General features: G+C 38.3%; 2 protein-coding genes across 11 annotated transcripts in view; one reads left to right on the top strand and one right to left on the bottom strand.

Annotated features, from left to right (window-relative positions):
• LOC138763770 (FYN-binding protein 2-like) overlaps positions 1 to 10,204 on the top strand; it is a 148,122-nt gene extending 137,918 nt beyond the window's left edge. For 4 of the 9 annotated variants that reach the window (XM_069938487.1, XM_069938490.1, XM_069938489.1 and 1 more), the window contains exons 18-21: positions 6,260 to 6,368; positions 6,879 to 7,041; positions 9,630 to 9,663; positions 9,746 to 10,204. In XM_069938487.1, coding sequence (XP_069794588.1) covers positions 6,260 to 6,368; positions 6,879 to 7,041; positions 9,630 to 9,663; positions 9,746 to 9,752 — 313 coding nt within the window. In that variant the 3' untranslated portion in view covers positions 9,753 to 10,204. Of the gene's footprint in view, positions 1 to 6,259; positions 6,369 to 6,878; positions 7,042 to 9,629; positions 9,668 to 9,745 lie in introns of those variants that run through there. The other 5 variants (XR_011357774.1, XR_011357775.1, XM_069938488.1 and 2 more) reach the window with 4 other exon arrangements.
• A 1,754-nt stretch (positions 10,205 to 11,958) lies between these two features.
• Positions 11,959 to 24,502, bottom strand: part of prkaa2 (protein kinase, AMP-activated, alpha 2 catalytic subunit) — a 48,895-nt gene continuing 36,351 nt past the window's right edge. Inside the window, exon 9 of one of the 2 annotated variants that reach the window (XM_069938483.1) lies at positions 11,959 to 24,241. In XM_069938483.1, coding sequence (XP_069794584.1) covers positions 24,000 to 24,241 — 242 coding nt within the window. In that variant the 3' untranslated portion in view covers positions 11,959 to 23,999. Of the gene's footprint in view, positions 24,242 to 24,389; positions 24,473 to 24,502 lie in introns of those variants that run through there. The other variant, XM_069938485.1, reaches the window with a different exon arrangement.

Raw genomic sequence — 24,502 nt, 5'->3', positions numbered from 1 at the left:
CTGACAGTCTGCGACCAACAAAAGACAACTGCATCTCTGGGCCTTATGGTGGAAGTTAGGTAATGTCTACTGATTCATATGCATCCCTGAGCCCCATAGTGGAATTTAGGTGTGTCTACTAATTCATATGCAACAAGCAGGTTCTCAGCCTTGGCTGCAAAAGCAAGAAACACGGTTTAAGTCTTCCATTACAGCAACTCAACCAGGATTTGTGAGTTTTAGCAGTCTGATCCCTCAGTCTCTCCCACCTCATTCGTAATTACTTCTTTGCCTCAGTTTATGAGTCTTTGTGTTAACACTATATGTCGAAGACCAACTTTGGAATGTCTTTCCAGAATTGTGCCTAATGGTTTTGGGTATCACACATACCCATATAAGTCTATTCGTGCATAGTTGGGGTTAAGTTTAGATAAGGTGTTATTAATAATTAATAATAAAAATATTATTTTAAAAATAACAGTCCTGGCAAATTTCTATTGCTGCTAGTCTGTGATGTAACACAGATAATATTATGTTTTGAAGTGAATAGAGTTGAAATTTCATGCCCTAGCTACATTTGTTTCCATGGGATGGTTTGTTGCTTCCCAGTATTGTAACTGAAAGGTTGCAGAGCACTCAGGAGGTTTGGGGATTGGGTGTTGGTTTGTGAACAAACCAGATCTTGCACTGTTTTTTTACTTCAATCACTGTGTCTGAAGACTTTGCTGTTTCACTCAAATCTTGCAATCCAGAGGTGGCCAAACTATGGCCTACAAGTCAACTGCGTCCTGTTGCATATTTTTAAGTGGCCCATTAGAACATGGTCTCTAACAATTGCACTGCATGTACATTGCACTTCTAACTTTCAACACTAGAAGCTGCTGCTATTTTGAACAAACATTAAACTAATTGTTGCAATGTCACTCATCGATGAAAACGTTTACCTCAGTTTAAAAAAATACTTTGGACTAAACCAGTGGTTTTCAAACTTTTTCTTTCCATTCACATACCACTTTAAATGGATTTGTGGGAGGAAGGTCATGTTTGACCAATCTGATTGAATTTTTTGAAGAGGTGACTAGGAATGTGGATGAGGGTAGCGCAGTGGATGTTGTCTATATGGACTTCAGTAAGGCCTTCGATAAGGTACCACATGGAAGGTTAGTTAGGAAGGTGCAGTCTTTAGGTATAAATTTTGAGATAGTCAAATGGATTGAACATTGGCTGAAAGGGAGAGGCCAGAGAGTGGTAGTGGATAATTGTCTGTCAGGTTGGAGGCCGGTGACCAGTGGTGTGCCTCAAGGATCTGTATTGGGCCCATTGTTGTTCGTTATATACATTAATGATCTAGATGATGGGGTGGTGAATTGGATTAGTAAATATGCAGACGATACTAAGATAGGTGGAATAGTGGATAATGAAGAAGGTTTTCTAGGATTGCAGAGGGATTTGGGCTGCTTAGAAAAGTGGGCTGAAAAATGGCAGATGGAATTTAATGCTGATAAGTGTGAGGTGCTTCATTTTGGTAAGAAGAATCAGAATAGGACATATGTGGTAAATGGGAGAGCATTGAGGAATACAGAAGAGCAGAAAGATTTAGGAGTGACGGTACATCGTTCCCTGAAGGTAGAAACTCACGTGAATAGGGTGGTGAAGAAGGCTTTTAGTATGCTGGCCTTTATCAATCATTGCATGGAATATAGGAGTTGGGAGGTGATGTTGAGATTGTATAAGACGTTGGTGCGGCCTAATTTGGAGTTCTGTGTGCAGTTCTGGTCGCCTAATTATAGGAAGGATATAAACAGAGTGGAGAGAGTGCAGAGAAGGTTTACCAGAATGTTGCCTGGGTTTAAGCATCTGGAGTATGGGGAGAGATTGGACAGATTGGGTCTTTATTCTTTGGAGCGTAGAAGGTTGAGAGGGGATTTGATAGAAGTATTTAAGATTATGAAAGGGATAGACAGAGTGGATGTGGATAGACTATTTCCGTTAAGAGGAGGAAAGATTAAAACAAGAGGACATGAGTTAAGAATTAAGGGGCAGAGGTTTAGAGGTAACATGAGGGGGAACTTCTTTACTCAGAGAGTGGTAGCTGTGTGGAATGATCTTCCGGGAGAAATAGTGGCGGCGGAGTCAATTGTATTATTTAAGAAAAGGTTGGACAGGTATATGGATGAGAGGAAGATGGAGGGTTATGGGCATTGTGCAGGGAGGTGGGATTAGAAAGGGGTGTTTGGTTCGGTGCGGACTAGAAGGGCCTAATGGCCTGTTTCCGTGCTGTAATTGTTATTATATTATTATTAAATATTCCCCATGCTATCGATGCTCTGTGATAAGTATGGGATTACTTAAGGTGGTATGTGAGTGGGGGGAAAGAGGTTGAGAATCACTGCTCTAGACCCAATTGTTACTGAAATATTTTGCTTGAGAAAAATTGTCATTGGCCCATTTCCTTTGGAGTTATGTAACTGTACAGGTACACGATCCTTTATCCGGACATCTAAAATCCAGAAAGCTCCAAAATCCAGCAAGTGGGGACTGACGGTTGGGGGAGGCGGCCGAGGGAGACTGCTGAGCGGCTGAGGGACCACGGTTGAGGGAGGCAACCAGGCAGCTGAGGAACTGGCAGTCGGGGGAAGCAGCTGAGAGAGACTGCCGGTTGGCCGAGGTAGACTGCCGGGCGGCTGAGAGACCGGCGGTCGGGGAGGTGGCTGGGGAACCAATGGTCAGGGGAGACTGCCGGGTGGCCGAGGAACCGCGGTCGGAGGAGGCGACAGAGGGAGACTGCCAGGCGGCCGATGGACCGGCGGCCAGGGTAGGCGGCCGAGGGACCGGCAACCGGGTGACTGGAAAGGGGTTGGGGTGGATACGGCAGCACAATTCGGGTGGGCTTTCCGAAATCCAGAAAAATCTGAAATTCGAACACACTGACCCCCAAGGATTCCAGATAAAGGATCGTGTACCTGTAAATGATAAGTCAATTAAGTACAATTAAAACAGTGGTTTTCAAACTTTTTCTTTCCACTCACATACCACCTTAAATAACCCCATACTAATCAGAGCACCAATGGCATAAGGATTTCTTAAGGTGTTATGTGAGTGGAAAGAAAATGTTTGACAACCACTGGTCTAAACACACTATTTTTCTTGCATTGTAACTGATTGAAAACTGTTGGGCTTAATGCTGAGCCCATGACTCCTATTTTTTTGTTTGTGGCTACAACCAAATGTTTTTGGCCATCCTGTTGTAATCCATGTCTGAAAAACAACATAGGTAGTCAGAAGGATGAGGTCCTGCAGGAAGACTTGAGGAAGTTAGGCTAGTAGGTTACAATAGGATTTGAATGATGGGAGTCTGTGGATTACTTCCAGTGCCACCGATTAGATGCAGAAATATGTGGATGGAGCAGATGGACTGTGGCTAATGAAATGAAGGTGTAGACTTTTGAAGAACCAAATTGGTTTCTGAGGGAAACTAAAAGCTAGACTGTTACACCTCAACAGACACTATCCTTGCCTGAGGCTTTGTTGGTGCCTTTTGAGAGGGTTTAATCCATCTTGCTGGAGTGGGGAGAGCCAAAGAGTAGAATCACAAAGGAAATTTTTTAAAAAATGACTGGGTAAATTGAAGGGGATTTTAGGAGAATAAAGAAAAAGAAGGCTATAGTGCAGGGGTGGCCAGACTTGCTTAACATAAGAGCCGTATACCATAAACTTCAGATGTTTGAGAGCCGGAGCAATCACGCGATCGCAAACCATGAACTATCGTTCAGGTGGCCATAATGCCTGAATGTAAAGCCGGCTAAAATACCCAAATGCGGCTGATGGGAGGCCACCTGAAAGTGGAGAACCCGTCCCAGAGGTGTACTTACTCAACCCACCTCGGGGAGGTATGTTCTCCGCTTCCGAGCCTAGCAGGTGCCTAGCAGGGGGAGGGATGATGACAATCAGCCGGCGACCCAACTCCCCATGCCTGACAGCCACCCCCACCCTCCCGGGGTGGGAGGTTGGCCACTCCAGTACAGTTTTGTAGGGGAATGTATTTTCCAAATCATCCATTTGCATAATGCTGATACATTGCAGATAGTGAAGAAGTACCCTCCCCGTTGCAGACAGCCGCCCTTCCCACGAGTCACATTACATGTCAAAGAGCTGCACATGGCTTGCGAGCTGCGGTTTGGCCACCCCTGCTATAGTGCAAGATGATAGCTGGAGTAACAATAATCAGAACAAATTGGGAAGGGGTAACAGATGTAAGACTAACAGTGCATTAGCAAAAAATGATGATCAACTTGTCTGAATGTATGCAGTTTTCAGAATAAGGCTGATGAATTAACAGCACAATAGAAAATTTTGTGGCCTAAACCTGGTTAATGTGGTTCAAAGTTCAGATTTAATGTCAGAATATATGCATGGGATCACATATAATCATGAAATTCTTTTTTCTATGGGCCTGGCAGAATTTCTACTTGGAGGTGCAAATTACTCAAGGAAAAAATGCATATATAATAGAGAGAAATCTAAACTAACTACAATAGAAAGGAAAAAAAATCATTAATAAATAATGTGCAAAATAAGAGTTCTTAAGAGTTTGTTGTTTGGGAGTCTGATGATGGAGGGGCTGCAGCTGTTCCTGAATCCAGTGGTACATGTCTTGTGGCACCTATACCTCTTTCATGATGGCAGTAGCAAGAACAAAGCATGTCCTGCATGGTGTGGATGCATGATGATGGCTGCTGCTATCTGACAGAAGTGTTCCATGTAGATGTCCTCAATGGCAGGGAGAGTTTTGCCTGTTCCGCTCAGAAGTATTGGTTCCCCTATCATCAGGCCACGATGTATCTGGTCAGCATGTTTTCCACTACACACCATGGTTGCAAGATGGCTAAGGCTGGGAACTGTAATGGGGGGATATTTAATATTTTGGAAGGATGGGTAGAAATGAAAAGGAGGCTCTGTCCACAAAGGATGAGATAAAAATTGGCTCCCCAAGCTTGTGATGTAGAATCTGCTTGGGTAGAAGAGCAATAAAGTCGACATGGTGGGAGTTGTATATTGGCTGTGTTGCAGGTCAGAGAATAAATCAGTTCTATCATGTGTTTTTATGAAAGATACAATTCACCATGGATGGGTTTAATCCCCATACAGAGTAATCAATGTGATCATATTAGCCATGAGAGAGAAGTCGGTATGATTTCTCAGAACAATAAATCAAGGAACCAGCCAAGAAGCAGTATCACATATTGGTTAATAATCTATTGGTAAATGATCCCTTCAAATAGAGTGATGCCAGTATTACAGGATTTCAGTTTAAGTTTGAGAGTGAGGACCTACATCTAGTGTTATATCTTGGAATTCCCTTCAGTTACAAGGACAATTAGTTCAATGGACAGGACAAAAATGATAAGATGACAGATTAGAAGTAAAACATGTAAAGGAAAGATCATAAATCTTGCCCGAGGTTTACTTCAGTGAGAGGGAAGCTCAATATGAAGGATGCATCCTCCGTAGTCCCTGGATAACTTTCATATTGAAAGAAAAATTGGTGATAGGCCAGAGAATTGGGAATTTTTAGCAAAGGATAATTGTTTGAAAAAAATTGTAAAATGGATAGTAAAAGCTTCCGCAGGTATACACGATTCCTTTGCTTATAACAAATTCATTGACTGTAGGGTAGGGGGAGGGGTGATGTTGTTGAGTCTGGGCCATTACCCACTCCACCAACATAATTTTTATTGTTTTGATGGAAACAATGAGAATTATTTTTGCCAAAATTACAAATGTGGTTTTACATACGACTGGTTTATATCAGTAATATTTGAATCTGCTTGATTGTTCTTTGATATTCTATGTATTCGGGTATTAACATTATTAATGGACTTCAGCATTTCCTCAATTCCAGATGTTAGGGAGAGTGGTCTCTATTTTCCTGCTCTCTATCACCATCTTGAATAGTGGTGTAACTGTCGAACGTCATGGTTTTAGAATATTTCAAAGTGAGTATAGCCAGGATTACACGTATTTGGGGAAAAACAAACAACTGTAGATGCGAGTAATCTGAAATTTAAAGAAAATTGCTGGATGTCCACAGGTTAGGCAGTGTCTTAATAATTCAGATGACGACCTTTCATCTGAACTTAAGAAATAATTTCATGCAGTATGTCCATTATTTTCTACTTTTTACTTTCATTTGAATTGTTTAATTGAGAAAGTTTCTACTACCTATTTACAACAAATTTCAATTTTGTACATTAATTTGTCATTGTTTTTGTTCTGCTAGGGAGAAGGTGAAAGAAAAGTTCAAAGTTAAAAAAAAAGATCTAAATGAACAAACAAAAGTAAATAAAAAGAAAATGTTAAATGAGCAAGATTTTAGAGAAAATTTTAATGTAAGTTCATTTTTTCCTGATGAATTATTCTGCACATTTCAGTACAATCTTCTATAAAAGAACAGGTTGATAAATTGTGATCAGCAATAAGCATTCCACTTTAGCTTTCCTGACTTTGTCCATAGCTTTGAAACTCTGTCAAGAAGCATAGCCTTTTTTCTGTGTGGGGATCAAATACTTGTTTGAAATTATTTTGTGCATACATGGCCTACAAACAGCATGGGCCAGTTAAGGAGCAATAGTTTTCCACAATGTGAGGCTTACTTACCAGATCCAATGCTGTGATTCTCTTGCAGGATACACCCCTTTAGATTTTAACATGCCCTTCACAGCTCTTTCTCACTGTAAATCTTTTTTCAACCCAAGCATCATACCCCCATACAGCAGTGAAAGCATAACACCTCGATTTCAAAACAGATGGAGCCAATGAATAGATATTATGCACACACTTGCATTGCAGCTAAACTTTTATTTGTGTCTATCCATTTAAAACTATGGATATTTCTCTAGTACACCAAGGAGATCCTTGTGGAGAACACTGCAGTTGTGGAGTGCAATGTCATGCAAGAGCAAAAAGGATCCTTATATTTACCTTTAAAACTTGGAGAGAGGCTGGATGTCATAGATATTGGAGAAGAAAACCTAATAATTTGTCGGAATAGCGAGGGCAAATGTAAGTGACTCTTCTGTTTAACAATGTTTAGTGGATTTAAAATATAATTGTACAATCATTTGGATAACAGAAGAAATCTGAAGTCCATACATTGTATAACAGCTATCAGGAATTTGAAAAAAGAGAGGTAGATTCGAAAACATTATTTCTCTTTCCATTGATATTGCCTCACCTGCTGAGTGTTTCCTAGTTCCCCCCCGCCAGTTATCAGTCTTAACCAATGCCCTAGCAATACAATGGCTTGCATCACGCACAAAGTAGTTTTATTCTTGGTCTACGACAAATTAACTAGCTCAAAATGAGTGGCGCGTGATTGGTGAATTTCGCCTCCATTCCCAAGACTCAGAAATGTTCCTAGGTAAAATAAATGCTTTCAAAAATGTTTCAAAGATGTTGAATAAGGTAACAGATTAGGTTGTAAGCCTGATGCTTAATCATTTTTCATCTGTCCAGCTTGATTTTAACACTCCAAGTAAATGATCTTTCCTCAAAATTAGTTGTGTGTTTTGAGTGGTGCTCCAGAAGATGTATATTTTACTGTTGATAGAACTTACCTGTGGTCTTCCTGCTTGTACAAATTGCCAAAGTGGTCATTTTCTACATGCTCGTACTGTCTGCACCAATTGAAATTATTTTGTATTGTTCCTGGGCTGCTCTTTACGCTCCCTGTCCAAGCAGAGCTCTCTGAGGTGATCAGGCCTCAAATCAACAGATCCCCAGAAAATGCTCTGGTAGCTTTTACATGACTTGTGCTGTCAAAGATTTTAAACTCTTTGGCATTTAAAAATAGCTTAATCATAGTTAAATAATGCAATACTTCACTTCTGATATTTAAGGTACTTAAAAGAATCAAAAATAAAACCACCCACCTGCCTATCAAGCAATATTATTGATTCAAATTAATGTGCTGCACTACAAATGTTGATTGGGTCTTGTTCAGCAGGAGCACACCTGTTTAATATTTTTACATAATTAGTGATTCAAAAATGAATAATTTTGATTTGATCCTGATTTGACCCCAAAACTCAGCAGCAATAGAAATTTACCGAGACAAATAGTTATGTAAATAAAAGTAATTTTCAATTTTCTTTAAACATAAAAACAGGATCAAACTTTAACTTATTACTAACTTAACCCCCTTCTAATTCTAAGCGCATGTGTGTATATGTTCAAACAACTTCGTTGATTCACAGTCCAATCTCACTTCTCACTCCTCCAAGTTCACCATATCAGGCACAGAATTTAACATTTATGAATCTTCACCAAGCTCTGGTGCTTGAAAGGTAAATGGTTACCGCTCAGGAAGGTTCTTGTTGGTTTCAGAGAAAGATGTATTGTTTGTTGGACACACACAAACTGATTCCCTCTAATCAGCCATTTCAGTGTCTTCCCGAAGAAACTTTCCCCATCAGGTTTTTCCAAATAATAACCTCTTCTTGAGGTCACCACATAGTTCCTTTTGTTTTCCTTATTTTAGGGGTAACACTCTAGCCAGCCATTTCCTCTTATATGGGCCACAAGTGTTTTCAACAGGCTGAACTCCGAACTCTCATCCCACCTTCAAAATGGGGTTTCATCAAGCTGCCAGCTTGCTATGACTGCAGAAAGCAGTTCTCTCTCTCCCCCCTTGCCAAACCACTCAAACTGCAACCACACCCATTGCAGCACTAGACCCAAACTTCTGAGTCCGTTTATACCTGCTTTTGAAATTCTTTAGTAAAGCTGACTCCTTGTTTTATTGTCTTTGACTCTTGGTGCCAACATGACCCACTTTCAGCAGAGCTCTTGCATTTTAAATGAGATCTGTTTTATGAAGTGTTTGTGTTTGTTTGTGACCTACACTACCTTCACAATCTATCTCCTTCAGAAACATTTTTATACAATATATGATATAATCTGTCACACTCCTACACTTCATTGTTGCATATTCACAAAAATCCAATTAACAATTATTTTTTTAAGTGCTTGCCATTATTTGTTATGCCCATCGATTAGTTATTTAACATGGATTATTTTTGAGATTAGTACTTGTACATAAGCTTATAGTCATACACAGGAGTTGATTGAAATATACAAATGAACAAATACTTTCTTGTAGCCAAAAGGGCACTTTGTGAGGAAAAAAATACTAATTCTACACATTATCGGGGGGGGGGGGTTAGCTTAATGCTGCTACAGCACCAACAGTTGGGACCAGGGTTCCAATCCTGCGCTGTCTGTAAGGAGTTTGTACGTTTTCCCTGTGTCTGCGTGGGTTTCCTCCAGGTGCTCTGGTCTCCTCCCATCATTCAAAATGTACTAGGTAGGTCATTTAGGCATAATTGGGTGGCATGGGCCTAAAGGACCTGTCACTGTGCATCTAAATTTTGAAAATCATTAAATTTAAATATTTAACATGTAAACTACTATATGGAAGAAATAATAATTACAGTAGCACTTGGGGGTGAAAAAGTGGTATTTTAATAAAGCAGACAGGTCTTTTCGTGATGCCAGATTAGTTTATGATTAGGGGGTTAAATAAAGTGCAGAAATATTTACATTATGACATTGAAACCATACCTAAACACCTGGTTTATTTTCTGTCTTAGATGGTTATGTCCACGTACAACATTTATCTTTTGGGTAAGTCTCCTTTTTCCTATACAAAAGTTTACATTTTCTAAATAAGGTCAATCACAAATTTTAAAAATGTTTCTATTTTCAGAACCTGAGTTAATGTGGATACCTTGCAGTGAAAAGGAAAGAACAGTGAATAATTGTATTTTAATTTTATATAATTTGCACTATTTTTTCCAACTGGATTTCTGTCATTTCAGGTAGTTTTGATACACAATCACCTCCACACACCAGACTGTTTCCCTCTTGATGCTAATTATCTTTGCACTTAAAATAAATAATTGGAAAGAATACTTGCTTGTCACATGTCAGTTTGCTAAATGTGTTATTTGATTCCAGTTAGGATGGAGAAGCAGTGTGTACTGCAATGTTCATTAAATCAGTGGGATTATTAGATATTATTTTAATTGAGATAGTGTGTACTGGCAGTATATGTCCTTGGCAGTGAGTGGTTTAACATGCACAAAATTCCTTGTTAAAATATGGACATAAAAGTATATATTGCAGTCTGTTCATTTGTTTGAATAAACCAGCCATTCTCAACCTATCTTTGACTATGGTCCCCCTGCTCTGTGAAGCAGTCAAGTTTTGATTTCTTCTGTTCTATCAAATTCACTTAACAAAAAAAGTTTGTAATGTGAGGTGAAAATAAAACAAAACTTGTAGCATTTGCAATATGCGAGTGTGGAGAAGAATGGCACACGCACACCAAAGTCTTAAAGTTGAGACAGGTTTATTGCATTGGCCATCGTGTTTGTATGGGCCTCAGGCGCTGACATCATCAGAGCGCCGGCCTGGGATTGGCCAGCATTCTCACCACAGTTCACTCTCTTCCTACCGTGCAGGAGGTCACTTTGGGACAATAGCCAGTCACCCCAGGACCGCACGGTGGCTGCATTCATCGACCATTTTATGGGCTGCTGCACGACCCCACCCCAAAACTGGCGATCAGGCTGTTAGGCAGTCTGCTCCTGCGAGAGGAATGGAGGCGGGCTAATTATAGTCCAGATATGCCGGCTTCAGGTAAAGGCCTCCTCCTTACTGCCAACATCAAGGACATAAATGGAGCCATTGTCCCTGTATGGCCCCTCATATGGTCGTGCGCTTCTTTGCATGAATGTGTATTGATAAGTCTTGGGGATGTTATGTTTAGGTTGGCCATGTGGTGGGGGTTGTTGCGGGACTAGGGACTCTAGTTTACGCCACAAGTACTCAAGGGTGGCCTTGGGGTCTTCTGGGCATTTGTCAGGGAGCAATAACTCAAAAAAATGATTAAGGATGTGCATAGACCATCTCTGCCACTGAGGCGTTGAAGAGTTTCTTTAGTGTGTGCGATTTCCCCAGCAGCAATAGGATGGCGCACTTGCGCTGTGAGAGCCTGAAAATGCAGGTTAACAGCTCTTTGAGGGCTGTGTATTTGCCTTGCTCCAGAGGCTGCGGTAGGAAATCTATGACCCTTGCCCCAGTGCACTTACGACATAGAAGTAGTGGGTGTCGTCTGCAGCAAAATATCGAAGCTGGATCTGACCCTTGGCCTGCTGAAACATATGTGTGGCTGCGACACCCAAAATGTTGGGAGCCTAAGAGAGACCGTGTGGATGGTTATTGGCTCTCTCTGGTCCGTCATCTTCGGGTCCAACTGCCAGTTAGACCTGTGAGGGGTCATCAATGTAGCATTCACACTATGTGAGAGTGGAGAATGATATGCACATCAAAGCCTTGAAATCGAGACTGGTTTATTGCACTGGCCATCATGTTTTTATGGGCTACAGGCACTGACATCAGGGCCCCGCGTCATTAAAACACCAACCTGGGATTGCTGGCATTCCCACCTCAGTTCACCTTCTTCCTGCTGTGCAGGAGGTCACCTGGGATGATGGCTGGTGTCACTCCCAGGTCCGCAAGATTATCTTCGTCGGCCTTTAGTGGGCTGGTCTGCGTCTCTGGGCCGCTACAGGCTTTTACTTGAATGTGCGGAATAGACTTACAACGTATTTACGGTAAAAATTCTTGGAGTTGAGTACTTTACAAAGAAAGGAAATGCTCACATTCTCAACCACTGCCTCCCCTCTTCACCCCATCCAAAAAGCAGCAAATCTCAAAGGTTTAAGCCTGTACTCAATAACTATACTAGATTAATGTTAATTACTACTGAAAAGTTAGATTTTTGCAATTCAAAATCAAAAATAAACTGACATTACTTGAAAAAGAACAGGAGTGGAAATAACTCCCCTATGGACATACCATAGTTGTATGTAAATAACACATTTAAAAAGAGAGCAGAAAACTTTGTATTCTTGATTATTTTTTATTAAAGTGCAAATAGCAACCATGATACCATGCAGTGCATTACATTTCAGAAACAAAGATGAGGCGCACACACACATCAGAATAGTCAGTTTTCTGCTGTCACAACAGTACAAGTTAAACTGTTAAAAATCATGCAATCAAATTTATTGGTAACTAATTTGCTGTTATTAGTGAGAGCACCCTGGTATTGTGTAGCTACAGTACAGCTGTGGTAATGACACAAACATTCTGTAAATACCAAGGTCATGCCTCAATTTTAACCTCCTACCAAACTCTACTCCACCTCTGTGATAATGCGCTTTTCAAGAAATAGCAGCGTTTTTTTTTGCCTTTAAGCTGCCAGATTCATTATGGAAGACTATATCATATAGTGCTGCGAAACTGTACCAGGCTCCCACAGACTCTACCTGCTCTCTGACCCATTCCTTACCACAAATTTGGATTACATGGAGTGTTTTTAAACTGACCACACACCCAGGTTGGTCATTTCTATTTCTTAAGTTTCATCAAAATGAAGTTTAATTTGAACTCTCACTTCTGATGAAAACACAAGTCATGAATGAAAATGTTAATAATATCATTGATGGTGAGAGACTTCCAATTTTCCAGTAAATATTGTCCTATCCTAAGGAACACAATTAAGCCACTCTAACATCTACATGTGTGGATGTGTTGCCATGCCATGTAAACTGATCAAACTCACTACATAGATATTGCCTTCACTATTCTAGCCAATAGTAATTTCCACATGTTACTAAGGAATTCCAGATCTCAACTTACCTCAGATGTTGGCCCGTTGAACTCAGTGGCTCAAGTTTTGGATTGTTAGGGCGTCTTATTTTGTGCAATCTCAGTGACAAAACTTTTCTGTTTCTGGTAATGGTTTGGCTATTCATTTCTTAGATGTTAAACTCGAGGGTGAATTCACCATTTCAGCTGGCAGTTCATTCCATACTCCCATCACTGTGTTTGAAAAAATTCCCCCTAATGTTCCCTCTAAAATTCTCTGGTTTGTATCTCATCTAACCTCACTGGAAAACAGGCTACTTGCATTTACAGTACTTTGTTTATAACCATCATAATTTTGTCTCCCCTTCTTATTCTATCCATAATCCAGGGAATAAAGTTTTAACCTTTCCCTGTTCCTCAAATCCCAGTAAATTTTCTCTGCATGCTTTCAATTTTATTGATCTTTCTTGTAGAAAGGTGACCTAAACGACACACAATACTCCAAATTTGGCCTCACCAATGTCTTGTACAACTTTACCATAACATTCCTATACTCAATACTTTGATTTATGAAGGCCAACGTGCCAAAAATCTCTTAGCAATCCTATCTTCCTGTCACTCCACTTTCAGTGAATTATGCATCTGTAATCTCAGATCCCTCTGTCCTACTGCACTCCTCAGTGCCTTATTGTGTATGTCTTACCTTGGTTAGTCCTTCCAAATTGCAACACTTCACCCTTGTTTGCATTAAATACCATCTACCAATTTTCCAGCTGGTTCAGATTCCTCTGCAAGCTTTGAAAACCTCTGAAGAAATTTCCCTGTAAACTACTCCCCTTTCACCCATACCCCATGTCCTCTGATTTGTATCTTATCTAACAACTACACTTCCAATCTTCGTGTCATCTGCAACCTTGCTAATCCAATTTACCACATTGTCATCGATTTAAATGATCTAGATGGTAAATAACAATGGGCCTAGAACTGATGCTAGCACAGCATTAGTCACATACTGCAATAATACAATTACATGGTTAGTACATTGAAATAGATAAACATTCACAACCTCTGTTGGAAACCCCTCAAATATAATACTCAAAAATCAGAAACAAAAATAGAAAATGCAGATCAGGTACCATCTTCTGTAGAATCAAGTCAATGTTTCCAGTCCAGAAACAACCATCTATTTTCTTCCACAGATGCTGCCTGATCTACTGCGTATTTCCAGCATATTTTTTATTCAAACAACATTATTTCATTCTTGCAAACAGGAAAAATAACATCTTTATACAAATACATTTAAAAAAACTATCAAGATGGGAATGCCCAAGTTTTAAGGCAACAAGAGAGCTATTCAGTAATGAAGACTAAAATCAGTTGTTTTATGCCTGATGGGTCCAAACTACCACAAAATTGCAAGCAGCGCATCCATGCTGATCTTCACAGCAAATAAAATTTAAATCGACTTGTCATGCAGCAATCAACTGCTAATCCAGCACATAAAAATTCATGATATCCCACAGCTAACAAATCCAGTATTGTTTGGCTTCACTAAAATATTAATTTTTGATAGCAGTGGTGGATATTCCTTTGATAAAGAAATTTTTAAAAAATTTTTTAAACATTGATTTAAGTTTTTGAAATAGTGACCAACTATTAAGCAACAATTTAGAAAAGTAAACTTGCTCATTTTGTTCAACATTGAGGTGTGTTCCAAACATAATGGGAACAAGAAGCCTTCATTTACATCATTGCTGGAATAGATTATTTGGTGTCACATCCACACGAAAGATCATGCACAATGTGGCTGCCCATGGGTACAGTTTGAATAAACTATACAGGGGTACTTGAGATTTTCCAGCAAATACATCATTATGTGGAAAACTCATTTTAAATCTTTCAGCAATTTAAACTATTAATGTTTGGGAATTGGGTATGGCGCAGACCCTTACTACTAATTTCTCGTTTAAGATAGCAAAATCCACTTAATCTTGATGCTCAAATTAAAGTTCATCCATGTGAACATGATAGCAACAGAACCTCCTGCAGTTGATGTAATTAAGATTGTTGAAAAAAATCTCATTCACAGCCTAAGGATGGTGATGGAAAGAACCATGAAGAGAAAAGTTTACATGTCCCCATGCTTGCTAATCTGCATAATCAATTTGTTCCTGATAGCACTGGTTACAATCACTGCTAAACTGGAGTCAAAGTTGCACATACACATTTGGGATACTCTTTAAAATGTTTATGTGTGAGGTGCAGTTGGCAAACAGTAGCAGAATTATATTCAGCACAGTATTTTCATGGTCCTGATTATTTCTTTATCTAGAGAACCATTCAACTAGACCAACTCCAGTTCAATGAGGAGTGTAGAAAATACACATGAAAACAGCAGCAGGATTTGGAAACGAGGTGTCAACACTGAGGTTACAACATACATATCTAGATAGCACATACTTTAAACAACGACCTGTACACCAACATTAATGGAAAATTACACACAAACCACATCAAGGCAGCATCATATACATATCCATCCTCGGTCTAGGCAGAGGCCAGTAAATAAGCACAAAAAGACAAGGTTGATGTTGGCAAATATCTTCAACCTGAAGAGTTGAAGAGATGATCCATTTCAAGCTGCTTTTGATATCCTCACCACAACAAAAGGTGGCAAATGTCACTCTGAACACAACAGGGGTATAAGCACCAAAAGCATCCTGACTGCAGTGCTAAAAATCTGTTTACCAGGCAACTTGTACTTCCAAATTGTTTCACTGCAACTACCATGCAATCGGAGAAAACTGGGAAATTACTTAAATATCTCCATTAATTGTTCCATCTACCAATTTTGCCACTTGCCTCAGCTTCCACTCAATCATCAATAAAGTGTTTGAAGAATTTATCAATAATATTATGTGGATTAGTTTTTGTCAAATGACTCAATTTATTAACAACTCAATTTCCAATTCACTTTTTTTACCCAAACATACTAAAGAGCTGAGTTATTCTGTCTTTGGCATCAGTGTATTAAACAAATGGAATTAAGAAAAGCTGAACATAAAAATCACCATCCACCTGAAATTCCATCTCAAATTTACTCTCCACTATATTTAAATGCAAGTTCAACAACTTTTGTACATTAAAAGATAGTTTTGAATTACTTTAAATACTTGAAGTGCAGATAAAGTGCTGCAACTATGGCACTCATGGAACATTATGTGATAAATAAATCCAATAAAACACTGAGAAGACCAAACACTTAACATTCCCACACTCACATGTCTGTCCACGGCCTCGTGTACCATCTCACCAGGACCACCTGTAATTTGGAAACCACGTCTCCAGCCGGATGGTATTAACATAGATGCTTCTGCTAACCTCTCCTCTCCTCCTCCGTTCCCTTCCCCATTGTTAGCGCTCTACCCCCTTCCCTCTCTATTCACCTAGTCATTCCTCCTCCCCTTGCTGCTGCTGTGCCTTCTCTCCCTTCTCCAACTATTACCTCCTGCCTTGGTGACCACACCTGCCCCCTTACCCTTTTATGCAGACGTCTGCCAACATTTTTCAATGGCTTGATGAAGGGCTCAAGCCCGAAATGTCAGTTATGTCTGTTTGATCCGCTGAGTTCCTCCAATGTTAACATTCTTTTTGTTAACATTCCCATGTTCTGATACTTTAATCTGACACGTACCCATGAGTTATTAATTACCTTCACAGCTCTATTACCAACTCAATATCTTAAATTCACAGCATTATTACAAAGTAGTCAAAACATTCATTATCGTATTTTAAGTTTAAATGTGAAGAACAATAAAATATTTAAACTTTAGCACACTACCTGAATTGCTTTACTACTCATATTTACATTATATTATTAAATGTTTAAGAACCTTGTAGAGCTAATATTTCATTAGGTCACAGTGCCACATATTCAGTCAATATAACATTCCAGGTTTGTATTTTCGCCAGGAACACAGAATAATGTGTGCACAAAGCCACTCATTCAAATGAGAAGCATAGTACAAACTTACCAGGTCTATTTTAATGCATTTGTTACTCTACAACACAAACCTAATACAGTATTACATTAGTCCAAGAACATTAAAAAGATCGATTTTTATATGAATTGCTTCAAAAAATATACCTTGCTTTCAAAGGGGAAGTCCACTAATTAAAATATTTTAAGCCTTTAAGAATGAGCTAATTTAAACAATCAATTATTCATGTTAAGATCAAAATCTATTTAAATATTTTAAATGATGTTTTTGTGGACAGTAGCATACATTAATAAATTAAGTTGTGCCCTGAATGACCCATCAGAAGAAAGTCTGAAAAAAGTAACAAATTCTACAGTTTCTTTTTCATCTAATCCTGCTTGCCAGACATCAATTTCCTTCACATATGATCTAATACCTTTATAAACTTGGGAAGGAAAATTAGCTGAATTAATTACACTCCTTGGCATTGAGAAGTGACAAGTTTAATGTAGGATGAAAACCCCACAGTACATGGAAAGTGACGACAGAAAAGGCACTACCTTTCACTCATTGACTGTCGACTGCAACTCTAGGAAGTGACATTAGCTGCATTATTATGCTTTAAGCATATGGCACAAATGCCTCACAAGTGGCCCAGGAAATATTATTATATTAAGAAGTCACAACCTTAAACTACTCCAGGACAAAAAGTAATTGATTTAACTCTTAATCATCAACTAAAACAGTCACAATGGGTGCCTTAATTAAATATAGTTTCAACACAAATATTAAGAGCAAGTAAAAAGAAAATTTGACAATGGATGCTGCTCCGAATCATTAAATATTAAGATTTGAAAGGATTATTAAAGGTTGAATCTCCTCATCATATCCAATTTCAGTTTAGAAATTAATATTTTCTTGATTATAGTACACTGAGTATTCATTAATCACATGAAATATTTTATTTCAACAATATTTTTTTTAGGAAGACCAAAGTTGGATTTTGCATCTCTCTGCAAGAAGGGAGATTAAACCTCCCAGCCTGCATCATATATTTTTAAAAGTCATTAGAATGGAGGCCTGGGAGCAGATTATCCCCTTCAGGTATGTTTTGTGAGAAGCAATTTGAGAACAAAGAAAACTTAGTTGCAAGTTTAAAAGTAAAACTAAAAATATCTGCACTGAGTGACTGGGCCAAATTTAGTTTCATCAAGATCTATGATTAACCAGCACTTGTCAAGTGTGGCAGGTTAGATAAAAAGAGAATTTAGAGTTCCAACCTCTGTTAAGTTTTAAAGTTACATCATTTTTTGTTTCCTTTATTGGTTGCCTGAATAAACATATTGCACATATTCTAAACATTAAAGTACGTCTTTCAGTTCCATTGATGCCCAAATTGCAGATCAGGTGCATCATTTGTACATCTTCGGTGCTTATAATAATTTATAAATCCTTTTCTATTACTTAAGGATTTACAATAAGTAACAAGGCAGGATGTCTGAGTTCTGAGGGAAGATCTGTTAGATTTTAAACATTCATCAACTTTGTCCCTCCCCATAAGCTGCTCAACTGAAAAAGTAGCCAATGTTTTCAGTCCAATTAATTTTCAGAGCTATCCACATGTAATCAGGTATTAATAGTTAGCTTTGTTTATGAAAAATTAATTTGCCAACCTCTTTCTATCTCTTAAACATGTCAAATCCAGTTATTAAGTTGATACTGGCAACTAATTCAATCAAATTCTATTGTGTACGATATATTTAAAAATAGAACCTTATTAGTATAAAATATTCATTATTACTTTAACTTCTCTGACTCATCCTTAAAAGAATTTTAAAGAATAACCTTGGTGTCTTGGAATTTCCTTCAACAAAGATATTAACAATTCACGAACCAGTGTAACCTGCTTCCTACTGCCATATCAAAAACACATTTGGAATAGATCACACTTTGCACTGCACTCATCACAACCAATGCAGCCAATATTCTGTTCTGGGCCACCAGCCATAAAACAAGGAATTTTAATCTCTCTGCATTCCTTCTGCTCCACATTTACTTCTATTTTGTTAAGTGATATTCTTTGACAAGATGCCATGTTTAAAAGACCAACGTATTACATATCCAGCATCAAGTCCAGTGGAATATTGTTTAAAATTTGTCATTATTATTAATAGCAATCAGTGCAGCAAAGTTACTCATTCTGCAATTAACTGTCATTCAAATTACATAAGAAACAGGACATTAATTTTATTGGTGGTCATCAGCTAACAAGTCCCAAGTAACTTGTATTCATTCCTCTTTATCACAAAATGCTGCAAGATGCATCCAGATTAAATAATTTCAGATAATGAATATTATTTGGGGTACTTGACAAAAAAACATTTAAGACAGTACACCAGATTTACTTTGCATGGCATTATTAAATGTTATTCAACATGACCTATTTTTCTAATTCACCCATAGAAATTAGAAATTAAATTCTAATTCAAAAATACGTCGATTTGTATTATAAATCATATGAACAAAAGTCCTTGTTAAAATTATTTTGTGGCATGTCTATCACAATCCTCACTAAACACTCAATTTGTCAAAAAAGACGCTCTATAAGTTTTAACTCATTTCCAAATATTTTGGAGCTCCAAGAAACTATGTATTTTATGTTGAATATTGTTATTCTTTCTTATGGATCTTACACAGCAATAATCACGTACAACTTTATAATACTTGGTGTAAACATACAGTCTTAGATTGTACCAGCACACACTTCATTGTTGTCCCTTTACTGCATCAACTTGATGCAGGGTGTGGGGGGGGGGGGGGGAAGGTGCTTCTTTCCTGCCACAGGGTGTTTCAGCATCCTGAGATGGAAGCTGCTGCAGACCTCAGAATCTCTGATAATCCGACAGATGGCAAATACTTGGTCCCTCGATTCATTGGCTGTCACAGCTGTTAGCATTTAAAAATGTCTGAATGTCTGAATTTTTTAAAATTTGAAATCTAAAAACTCAAAATTAAAAATCTTGAACAACCAAATGTATGTAAAAGAAAAATTAAATAAATTGCCTTGTGCATGTTTTGCCACTGAAGTCCAGAAAAATCAACAGGCTTGCAGATCCCTTGCCAGGAAAAATGGTGCAGGGTGTAAAAAAGCAGATTCCCAAGCTAACTGCTCAGAATCTCAACAAGATGAACTACTGCTGGGAAATGGATGGCAGAGTTCAAGCAATAATTTTAAACTTGTATATTCATACACCCCAAACTTACTGCTGGCATTTCTCAACATAGTATATGTATTCAATTTTCTGATGATTAACAAACATTCATCTGAGTACAAATGCTGCACAATCTTGATGTTCTAAAACAGACTGTTGTTTCGTTACTGCAGAAACTATCAACTCCCCCCCCCCCCACCCATTTTCACAGAGTGTAAAATGCTGAAAAATATACTCGAAAATAAAGCTACTTTTTGGATGTGCATTTTTGAAGCGGTAATTATTTACGTTGATGAAAAATTTGCATGAACATTATTTGAGCAAGGTTTAACATCATCAATATTCAACATTTCAGAATCATTATCCCTAGGCTTGTACACGAACACTATTATGATACGGTTTTAGTGGGTACCGGGACCATAACAAAAGAATATCATGGTATTCACAGCATTTATTAACTTAAAAATTGACCAAATACTATTAATTTCCAATTGTTTTGATTATGTGTCTCGGTATTGAGTGCTAAAGTCAAATAAAGTTATGTTGGAGCATGACATTACACAGTTACACCATATTTTACTGAATTTTTGCATTGTAAAATCATTTCACTGTTAGAAGTTCACATGAAACTCTAGACCACTCCGTAGTTCAACGTCATTTAAACACTTGATTTTTTAATATTAACTAGTAACAATATAAAACCATCTTATCAAAGCAGAAAATAAACTTGGTCAACCTATATTCTCTTCATTGTAGCACTGAAATTTGCCTAGACTTTAAAATGGTGAAAATTGTTTAGAATGGGTTAAATAAAGCATTGTTTCACATTTTGACGCTGGGAGAAAAATCTGTGTACCTTATCAATGCCTCTTTTAATCTTATCAACTTTTATCAGCCTCCAAGACGCTCCAGCACATCCAAACTGGAGACATACACCAGGCTGCAGATGCTGGGCTCTTAAGCTAAACACATTCTGCTGGAGAAACTCAGCTGGTGAAGTAACCTCAGTTAAGAATAGTTGAAGTCTCAAGCCTATACCCTTTATTGTGAGGTTTTTTTTTAATCTCATTGACCCGCTTTGGTCCTCCATCAGATTATCCAACCCTTCTCTGCAGCTCATAACCTCTAATCCAGGTAACATCCTAGTAAATCTCTTCTGTACCTTTTCCAAAGTTCCGACATCCTTCTGAATAATAAGGGTGGCAATTCTCCAAATTCAGCTGAACCAAAGTTTCACAAAGTTGAAACGTGACTTCCTTACTTTTATACTCACAGCTCTGCCCAATGCAGGTAAGCATGTCATACTCTTTCTTTGCTATTCCAACTACTTGCATAGCCACTTTTAAGAATCCATGGATCTGAACTCCAAGAAGCCTATGCACATCAAAGTTTTTGCTATAAATTACTTTCCCTTTACATTTAATCTCCCAAAGTGCAACATCTCACATGTTCAGATTAAACTCCATCTGCCATTTTTCCTATATCTTCTATAGGCCAGCCAATTCTGAATTCAAACTATCTATTTACTATGGATCTCGTGCATCTGCATCCCTGGACCATGTCAAGTGCCTTAGTAAAGTCCTTACAGACAACACCAACTGTTCTACACTCATCACCTGCCCCTCACAAAGCTAACTCTGTCTCTAACCTGACTATGACTGTTCAAATGTATGCAAATCCTATCCATACATATCCTTTCCAATAGTTTCCCTACCACTTGGATGAAGTTCACCGACCTACAAATTACTGCAACATCCTTATTTCCTTTCTTGTATAAAGGCACAACTTTGGCTACTCTCATCCTTCAGAATCTCGACCACTGCCAGTGAGTATACCAAGATCTTTGTCAAGACCCCAGCAATCTCACTTCCCCCTTTCAATCATCTTTCAATATCCCATTAGACTCTGGTGACATTCACCTTAATGCTCTTCAAAACACCTTGCACCAACTCTTTCTTTATCTCAAATTGCCCTAACAGATTAGCATTTTCCTCACTATGCCCCCTTTTATTATGTTTTCTCTTTGCTGAATACTGATGTACTCATCCAGTCCCTTGCCCACTTCCCTTGACTTCATGCATACATTCTCTCCCTCGTCACCATCTCTTGCTTTTAAAGTATAAAATGTCTTGGAATTCTTTTTAAGCCCGTTTGCCAAGGATATTTTATGTCTTGGTTCTTCACCTTCACTAGGATCATTTGAGCGAGAGAGATACGGTGCAAATTGTTTGCAACCAGAAGATAGGAGTGGAAAGCCCTACTTCATGGGAGGGATGAGTTATAATGTGCACATTCTTCAAGAACTGTATATGGAACTCTTTTCTTTGAAAGTACTACCTAACTGGGAAAATCCAAGCTAGGGTAACAAAGCTTTGGTCTGAGAAGTTGCTAATTGCCCATCCATCTGACTTGGGGAACCGTATTAAAAAATTAATCCAGTGTGCCCACCATCACCCCATCCAATTCATCCAAGCAACAGAGGCCAGGATTAGCATATTGGAATTCTGGCATAAGTCCCAATTTAGTGGCAGTGTATAAGCGCATGGATTTTTAGCTCACAATTATTGTATGCTTTATCAAAAATACTTGGGTTTGACACATGAAAGGAGGTGATCTCATCATCCAATCTCCTTGCTCTTCTCAATCAATTAAAATCCAGATCATTGACAAGGTGGAGTCACCAAGCTTGAAAATACTTAGTTTCTGAAATAAAAATTAAAAATAAATCAACAAGACAGCCATCTAATCGAAAGTAATCTTTGGGCTATTATCGTTGGAAGCATCCTATGTTTTTATATTAGAAAATTGATCTTAAATTTGCTTCAACAAGCACAAAACTGGAAATACTCAGCAGATAAAAAGTATCAGAAGAGGCAAAAGATGCAAGTCACTGTTTCAGGTCGAAACCCTTCATCAGGACTGAGATGCAACAGGAAAGATTGCCAGTATTCAGCAGTAGAAAGGTGGTGTGGAGAGAGGGTGCGGTGGTGAGTCATGGCAGAGGAGTGAGATAGAGGCAATAGGTAGAACCAGCTGGAAAAGGGGATGCCCCAATATGTCAACTTAACCTTCGCGTCCACAGATGCTGCTCGTCCGGAGTTCTTGCAGTTATCTTTCCCGACTTCGCTTAAAGTTTTGTGAAAAATCTTTTTTTTTTTTGTTTTTTTAGACATTACAAAGTTGATTATGAAATCCAATGAAAATAACGTTAATCATAATGTTAGGAAACTGATTTTGAGGATCTGTTCAAAAATACCATTTGTGTCAGTTTTGAATGTCATCCCTCAGTCTATACTGCAAGAGCACAGTAAATGCTAAATAAAAACCAGGAAACATTTAACTACATTTAGCTTTGCACGCTACTAATTTGTTCAACTGAAAGGTGTGCTGAAGAGAAATACACACGTGAGAACAAATACAGTTCCAAAGCTTGACACTTTAACCTAAATATCACACATGTTGATATATGGAATAATTCCTGTTGTAATTGTACTAGGAAACGTAATCCTTCCCATCAAAATAATCCTTCATAATTGCTTAAAACATGCAATTTTAATCAGCTACTTCACATTAATTTCAATTCAGTTTACCTCCTTTTATGTTATAATCTGTTTTCTAGCCACAACTAACCTGAATAGAAATTCCCATTCTGGCTACCAACAGCCTAGTTTATGAGTAAACCGTGAACTCATCCAGTTCATGTGAACAATCTGAGCACTACAACAAATCTTTTTATACATTTCATCTGTTCTTTAACATTATCACCAAAATATTCTAAAGTACATTACTTTTATATGAAATTTGATGCTTTCTTATGCTTTTACAATTGTGTTTGTAAACCCGTATAATCCTGTGAATTTGGAAAACAAAAAAAAATGCCACAAATAAAACTCCAGTGTATGCCTGTAGAGTTTCTAAATGGCCATAAGCAAATACTGCCCTGCAGCTTCCACTATGTCAAAGTAGCAAAAGAACCAGCTGCAAACTGGCACTATAAATAACAAGGACTGAAGTAAAACATTGTTTTGCAAAGTGGAAATAGCATTTTTTTTGCACAGCTTTACAGGTTAAAGAGCTGATTTTTCAACAGATTAAAGTGCTTTGTAAAATGTCAACGAGCAAGTGTAGTTATAAGGCTAGCACACATCTCAAAGAAATCCATCGTGTGGCTCCCATATCGTGGAGTTATAGAGCTCAAGCATCCAGTCAATGAACTGGGGAGTGATCCAATGAGAGTCAAAGGCTGGCCATCAATGGCTGCTGCATCAATACTCAGTCTCGGTCTGTGTAGCAGAGCCGTCGACCCTGAACGTTTTGGAGTAGAGGAGCCTGACCTTTGTTCCATAACGTCATCTAATCAAAGAAATCAAGGTAAAATGCAGTGAATGCAAGAAAATACAGCAATCTGAAATAGAAACAAAATAGCAGGAATGTACAAACCAGATATGCAAGATGTAAAAGTGAGTTCGGTTCATAATGTTTATATGATCAGCACAAGCCAGTTCCAGGGTTCCACCAAATCTTTAACTTATCTGCTATACAGTTCCAACTTTTCTCATTACTATTAATGATACAGGACACCAACTGTTAAAGAAAAAACTGGAATTTGCTAAA

Source organism: Narcine bancroftii, chromosome 5 (assembly GCF_036971445.1).
Source record: "Narcine bancroftii isolate sNarBan1 chromosome 5, sNarBan1.hap1, whole genome shotgun sequence".
In the NCBI taxonomy this organism is placed as follows: Eukaryota; Metazoa; Chordata; class Chondrichthyes; order Torpediniformes; family Narcinidae; genus Narcine; species Narcine bancroftii.
Note: the sequence above shows the minus strand (reverse complement) of the source record. Positions and strands in the feature narration are given on the sequence as shown.